The 7,500-nt window shown below is 48.3% G+C and overlaps 1 protein-coding gene across 2 annotated transcripts in view; it reads left to right on the forward strand.

Moving 5' to 3' along the window:
• LOC122267045 (serine/threonine-protein kinase ULK2-like) overlaps nucleotides 1–7,500 on the forward strand; it is a 127,855-nt gene that overhangs the window by 58,001 nt on the left and 62,354 nt on the right. Inside the window, exon 3 of one of the 2 annotated variants that reach the window (XM_086544955.1) lies at nucleotides 1,478–2,015. The exons of the other annotated variant lie outside the window; for it this stretch is intronic. Within the exon in view, the coding sequence (XP_086401081.1) occupies nucleotides 1,478–1,495 (18 nt within the window). The 3' untranslated portion in view covers nucleotides 1,496–2,015. Of the gene's footprint in view, nucleotides 1–1,477; nucleotides 2,016–7,500 lie in introns of those variants that run through there. 2 annotated transcript variants of the gene reach the window in all.

Consider the following 7,500-nt stretch of genomic DNA (forward strand, 5'->3'; position numbering starts at 1 on the left):
TATTATTGTTACTATTGTTATAATTGTTCTCGTTCCTGTTGTAGTTATGTCCTTCTTCTCACTTCCTCTCTCTCTCTCTCTTTCTTTTCTTTCTTATTCTCTCTCCCTCCTTCCCTCCCTCCCTCCCTCCCCCCCCTTCCCTCCCTCCCCCCCTCTCTCTCTCTCTCTCTCTCTCTCTCTCTCTCTCTCTCTCTCTCTCTCTCTCTCTCTCTCTCTCTCTCTCTCTCTCTCTCTCTCTCTCTCTCTCTACCCTCTCTTTCTCCTCTTCTCTCCTCTCTCCCTCTCCCTCTCCCTCTCCCTCCCTCCCTCCCTCCCTCCCTCCCTCCCCCCTCCCCTCTCCTCCTCTACCCTCTCTTTCTCCTCTTCTCTCTCTCTTGCTCTCTCTCTCTCTCTCTCTCTCTCTCTCTCTCTCTCTCTCTCTCTCTCATCTCTCGCTCTATTTCTCTCTCTCTTCTCTCGCTCTCTTTTCTCTCTCTCTCTCTCTCTTCTCTCACTCACTTTTCTCTCTCTCTCTCCTTTCTTTCTTCCTGTTCTTTTCCTTTCTCTCATCCCTCGGCAACAAGAGTGTGAGCGAGACCTTGTCGGCGGAGGCGGCGGCGGAAAACCGGAGTATGTTGATAATGGCTGGTCTTTACCCTGCCTGCCCGCCCGCCAAGGTCAGGCACCGGCCTCATGACCACCCTTCTCATGCATGTCCCCTGCCAGGCATGCATGACGCTCTCGGGAAGTGCGCGCTCTCTTTATCTCTGGCCTCCCCTCTTTCCTACCCTCCCTCCCTCCCTTCCTTCTTTCTCCGTCGTCTTCCCCTTTCTCCACTACCTTCCCCTCCCTCCCTCCCTCTTTTCTCTTCTTCCCTTCTTTCTCCCTCCGTCCTCTTTCCCTTTCTCCGCTATCCTTCCCTTCCTCCCTCCCTCCCTCGTTTCCTCCCTTCCTCCCTTCCTCCCTTCCTCCTTTCTCTCCATCTTTTCTCTCCATCTTTTCTCTCCATCTTTTCTCTCCTTCTTTTCTCTCCCTTCCCCGCCCCTTCACCACCTTCCGATCTCACATTTGCACTTTCTTGCAACAAAAAAGCGAAGGAAAATAAAGTGGCGACGGTAAAACATAACAAATGACGATAACGCAGCGGGTCGAGCCAGACATCCACATGATGTTTTAAGAATTAAATTAAAAAAGTTATTGCGTTTTTTGTGGATTTTTTTTCTTCTTCGGGGATACGGGATATTTTTTTTTTTTTTTTTTTTTTTTTGAGTTGTGTTATGAGATGATGGTGTGTTTGTATCGATCAGGTTATAATAGTGTGTGTGTGTGTGTGTGTGTGTGTTTGTTTGTATGTTTGTGTATTTGTAAGAAAAATAAAATGGTTTGGCCTATGAAAAAAAAACTTCCATCCCTTGGGAAGAACCACTCGTACTTATATTCTTGATTTATTGATGAAAGTTCTTTTGTGTAAACGATGTCCTCTTTCTTTTCTTTCCAGGTGAGTTTTGAGAAGTAGAGACCGCTCCTCTTCCAGATCTCCGGGTGAGTTTGGAGACACTAAAGACAGACAGACAGCGAGAAGAAGGAAACGACAGGGTCATCTTGGCACTCCGGAGGCTAAGATAGAACTAGTATTATTGTTATTACTTGGGGTTCTTAGTTGTTGTAGTATTTGTGATAGTCATTTTGAGGGGGGGGGTCTCGGTTTTAAGGTTCTTGTTATTGTCGTTTTCATGTGTGTTGTTGTTGTTGTTGTTGTTATTATTGTTGTTGTTAGCGTTACTGGGAGATGATTTTTTTTATCATCGACCTGAGATCGTTGTTCTTTGTGATTACTATTGTTATTCGTAATCAGTGTTATCATAATTGATATCAAGGTCTTTGTTGCACTCGTAATGACGTGGCGCCACATCCTCAATGTCCGCGATAAGGACGATTATCAGGGACAATTTTTAATGCGAGCCGTGTTCTTTGTCAGCCATTTGAGCATGGGTGGCTGACAACGGCCGCTCCTCCATGAGATGCGGGTGCGAGAGGTGGGTGTAAGGAGGGAGGGTGAGGGGGGTTGTAGGGGAGGGGGTTGTAGGGGAGGGGGTTGTAGGGGAGAGGGGGAGAGAGTGAGAGAGAGAGAGAGAGAGAGAGAGAGAGAGAGAGAGAGAGAGAGAGAGAGAGAGAGAGAGAGAGAGAGAGAGAGAGAGAGAGAGAGAAGGAGGGAAAGAGGATTGAATGGGGATGGATGAGGTAGGGGCGGGAAGGGGAGGGAGGGGGGGGAGGGAAGGAGGGCGGGAGGGGAGGGGGGGGAGAGGGAATGGTAGAAGGGTATGGAAGGTAGACAAGGGAAGGGGAGAAGGGGTTAGAGGGTGAACAGGGGAGGGGCTAGAGAGAGAAGGACAAGAAGCGATGGAAAAATAGGTTTGGGGGAAGAGAGGGAGAATGGGGGCGGAGTAGAGAGGGGGAAGGGTGGAGAGAGGGGGAAGGAGAGGGAGAAGGGGGGGAAGAGAAGGAGAAGGAGGGAGGGGGTAGAGAGGGAGAAGGGGGGGGAGGGGGGAAGATAGGGAGAAAGGAACAGGTGAATCTTAGCGAGGGTGGATGGGGGCAGTAGTGTAGGGGGGGGAGGCGGTGAAAAATAAAAGAGAGCGAGAAGGAAAGGTGTGGAGGTGAAAGGGGGGGGGGGGGGGAGATAATGAAAGCGTCTGTTACGGCGAAGGACTAATTACACGGCGGCAAAAGTAGACGGTGGGAAGCGACCGCCCGAGTTTATTTGTTCTTGCCTTTGCTCGATGACCTTTGCGTTTGTTTGTTATTGCGCGGGGGTGGGGGAGAGGACAAGGGGGGGGGGGGAGCTGTAATTGAGACGCCTTTGATCGCGTCGGGAGATGCATTCAATTTTTTGCCTTTATTTGTTTGTTTGTTTGCCTTTGCGAATGATTAGGAGCTTCCATTAGGCGACGTCAGCACTACAAGGAAGGCTTTCATGGCGGGCCAGATGCTGCTGACGGCGGCGGGACTGACGTGACACGCGTTTTGTTTTTTTTTTGTTTTTTTTTTTTTAGGGGGTGGGGGTGTCGACTGCAATGAAGGGGGAGGAGGAGTGGCAGAGACAGAGGGAGAGGGAGAAGGAGAGGGAGGGGGAGGGGGAGTGGCAGAGACAGAGGGAGAGGGAGAAGGAGAGGGAGGGGGAGGGGGAGTGGCAGAGACAGAGACAGAGGGAGAGGGAAGGGAAGGGAAGATGGAAAAGAAGGTGAAGAGGGAGAAAGAGTACGAGTAGGAGTAGGAGAAGGAGTAGGAGAAACAGAAGGAGGAGAGGGAAAGAGAGGTGGAGAGGGAGAGGGAGAGGGAAGTGGTATCGATAATGATGGTCATAGTGATGGGTTTTGGAGGTGGTTGATGGTGGTGCAGATATAGAGATGGCATTGGTGATGGAGATGATTGATGGAGAAGGGAAAAAGAAGGAAGAAGGAGAAGGAGAGTGGTGATAAGAAATAATAGAGAAATCGAAGCACAAACCTCAACAGAAACGAAGAAGAAAGAACGAACAAGGAATGGAGAAAAAAAAACAATTAAAGAAAAACGGAAGAACAAAACCCGAGAAAAATAATAAGAGAAGGAAAGAGAGAAAGAGAGAGAGAGAGAGAGAGAGAGAGAGAGAGAGAGAGAGAGAGAGAGAGAGAGAGAGAGAGAGAGAGAGAGAGAGAGAGAGAGAGAGAGAGAGACGTGTGTAAAGGCGTGGGCGTGGGTGTCTTTACGACCATCTCGGAGGATAAAGGAGTGGGTGACATTTTATGTAATTGTCTCGAGGGGAAGGGGGAAGGGGGAGAGAGGGAGAGAGGGGAGACGTGGCGATGATGGAGGATAGGGAGGTTGAGATGGAGAAGGGGGGAAGGGGAAGAGAGGGGGAGGGGAAGTGGAAGGGGAGATGGGGAAGAAGAAGAAGAAGAAGAAGAAGAGTGGTGGCAAGGAGGAGGAAGAGGAGGAGGAGTGGAGTGGAGTGGAGTGGAGTGGAGTGGTGAAGGGGAGGGAAGGGATATGGGAGAGGAATTTGGAGGGCGAATAAAGAAGGGAAGAGAAAGTGGAAGAGGAATTAAGGGGAAAGCTAAGAGGCAAAAACAGGAACAAAGTTGGAGCTGGACATGCTGCTAAAAAACAACAAAATTGAAATATGAATATAAAAGCAAAGGAAGTGGAGGAGGAGGAGGAGGAGACGGGAGCGAAGAAGGAGGAAGACGAAACAGCTGATGATGATGATGATGCGCGTCGACACAGAAGGCAGCTGCTAACTTACTTTATCCTGGAGTAACGTAATGGTGATGACGGATCGGTTATTGAAAGGTGCTGGCGTCGTTGAGCGTGACCTTTTGCTTGGGTTCAGCATCTTCAGGGCGTCAGGCACACATGCACAGCGACATTCATGTACGCACTCACATGTATACGTATGCGTGTATTTAAAGGGGCACGCTCGTGAACGCTTTCAAAAATTCGTTCGTACACATACGCGCACGCTCACACGTACGCACACACGTACGCACACACATACGCACACACATACGCACACACACAATCACACACGCACGCACGCACGCGCGCGCTTATACACAAAGAATACATGAGGGTAATGCTAGGAAGATAAAGAATACATGAGGAAGAAAATAGGAGACAGAGAAGATGATAGGTGAGACATGACGAAAGTGAGGAATAAGAAACGAGGAAATTTGTAAACGAGAAATAAGGAAGATGATAAATGAGAAATTAGGAAAGATGTTCAGATGAGAAATGAGAATGATGAGAAATTAAGGAAGATGTGGCGAAGATTATTAATGAGAGATGAAAAAGAAATTGAAAAGGAAGGGCGGAAATGAGTTGAAAAATGAGAAAGGATTATGATGATCAACGATCAATGAGGAAGACGACGAGATGAGAAATGCGAGAGATGAGAAACGGGAAATGAGGAAGAAGACAAATGAGGAAGATTACGGCTAATTAGGAAGTCGAGAGAGAACGAGGGGAGGTAATAGGTAATACTTGATGAAAGTTATTTTTGTAATTAAGATGACGGGAAAGTAATGGTTTGGAGGGTCTCTGTGTGAGGGGGTAGGGGGTAGGGGGTGGTAATAACCCCTCCTCCTCCCTTCCTCGTTCACGCCCCCACCATATAAAACTTTCGCCCCCCCCCCCTCTCCCCATCCCCTCTTAATACAGTGTACTCGCCTCCCTCCCGCCCCCTTCCGGTATCTGTTTGGTATGGGGGTGGGGGTGGGGGTAGGGGTAGGGGTAGGGATAGGGATAGGGATAGGGGTAGGGGTAGGGTATTAAGACCATAGACTCCTTAGGATGAGAGAAAACAATACATTTTTCTCTGCCACATGCCCCTCCTTCACAGGGGTGTGGTAAGGGGGAGGGAAGGGGATGATGAGGGGGGAAGGGGGGAGGGGAGGAGTGAGGTGCTCAGGTATGTTGGGCGGGTTGGGTGGGCTTTAAGTGAGTCGGGGGGGGGGGAAGGGGGAGGGGAAGGATAGAGCAGGGATTGGCATGAATGACCTGAGTTTTCGGGGATGTGTCAAGAAAGGTCTTTAGCTTTGTCGGAAGTTTAACTGGGAGGGGGGGGGGTTATAGATGGAGAGATAGGTAGGTAGGTAGATAGATAGATAGATAGATAGATAGATAGATAGATAGATAGATAGATAGATAGATAGATAATTAGATAGATTAATAGATAGAGTGATAGGTAGATAGATAGATTAATTGATTAGGTGATTGTTTGATTGATTGGTAGATCTATTATTTGATGGATAGATGAAGAGATCAAGATGGTGAGCGATAAATATAGATAGATAGATAGATAGATAGATAAAGAAATAGAGAGAGAAAGAGAGAAAATGATTACACCCGCTTCGCACTCCACTCCAACACACACACACATACTTTTTAAACTGTGTACATTATAATGTTTGGGGGGAAATTGAAGGGTTATTTTAGGGGGAAGGGTGATGGATCGATCACCTGTGATGTACTTTGACCCTGTGTCTGGTTCTGTTCTTGGTAGGTGAGTGGATTTAGTTTATGCACTGCGTGTATGGGTAATTAGTGTTCGTGTTTCGCGTGATAATTGATATACGAAGTTGTAAAAGAATCTTTCTCAATTACCTCTTTTGTCTATTTATTTCCTCCTTCTCATCTCCCCCTCTCTTCTTTTTTTTTCTTCTTTTTTCTTTCTCCTCCTCCTCCTCCTCCTCCTCCTCCTCTCCTCCTCCTCCTCCTCCTCCTCCTCCTCCTCCTCCTCCTCCTCTTCCTCCCCCCTTCCCCTCCTCCTCCTCCTCCTCCTCCTCCTCCTCCTCCTCCCCCCCCCCTCCTCCTCCCCCTCCTCCTCCTCCCCTCCTCCTCCCCTCCTCCTCCCTCCCCCTAGCCCCCTTCTCACCCTCACCCTCCCCCTAGCCCCCTTCTCACCCTCACTCTCACCCTGATTCTATATCCAGTCCGGAAATGCATTCTCTCTGACCCGTTCGGCGGTTTTGTCCCTTTATTCAGGGAAGGTATTTTAACCCTTTCCTCACCCCCCCCTTCCCCCATTCTACGTTTCCTTTTTTTCCTTTTTATTCGATTGTCTTTTTTCTTCTCTTTTTTTCCTCTATTTTTTTTCTTTTTTTTCACACATTAGTTGTTTCTGCATAAACTCTTTTCCCCTTCCGTGTTTTCTTCCCTCTTTCAACCCCCTTTTCCCATTATTTTTTCTTCCCCCTTACTCATAATCCTCCCCGCTTTTCAGCCCTTTTGCTTCACCCTTTCTCCTCATCTTTTTCTTTTCCTTCCCTCTTTATTTCCTCCCCCTTTTCCGTCTTTTCCTCTCTCCCCTTTCCCTATCTTTTTTGTCTTCGTTCGATTTCCCGTAACCCCCTCTTCCCTTTTCTCCTCCCTTGCCTTTTATTTATTCACGGCCCTATTTTTTGCACCAGCTGTTTCCCTCCCCACCCCCACCCCCTCCCCTGCACACCCCTTTTGGCCAGGAGGGAAACTCTGTGAATCACCAACCTCTACGAAGTTCCCGGAAGGGGTAGTAAAAGGGGTTGGAAGTCAGGTGTTGTGTTGTTGTTTCGTGTGGTGGTTGTTTTTGTTGTTGTTCTTAATCGGTGTATGTGTGTGTGGGGGGGGGGGGGTCCAAGTTTGGTGGGTTGCTCCGTAGACTTATTTGTTTTGTTTCGGAAGATACGTTTGGTTGCTGCTTTATTCATTTGGTTGGAGTTTGGTTGTTTTCTATGGGATTTGCATCTCATTGAGGAGGGCGAGTGGATTTTTTATTGTTTTGAAATGTTATTCACAAGAGAAAGTTTTAACAAGAACTATCTGTTTCCCAAAGATTTGCATGTGAAAATACTTGAATTCTTGGGCTGTGCTGGCCCCCTATCGTGGCGGAGTGCCAGGGTGCGTGAGAGTGACAAGTGGCACTGTGCGGAGAAAACGTGCCGCAGGTGTCTTGGGATTTCTTGGTGAAGAGAGAGAGAGAGAGAGAGAGAGGAAGGAGGGAGGGAA

This window comes from Penaeus japonicus, unplaced genomic scaffold, assembly GCF_977035675.1.
Source record: "Penaeus japonicus unplaced genomic scaffold, GWHDUDI00000001_assembly GWHDUDI00000016, whole genome shotgun sequence".
In the NCBI taxonomy this organism is placed as follows: Eukaryota; Metazoa; Arthropoda; class Malacostraca; order Decapoda; family Penaeidae; genus Penaeus; species Penaeus japonicus.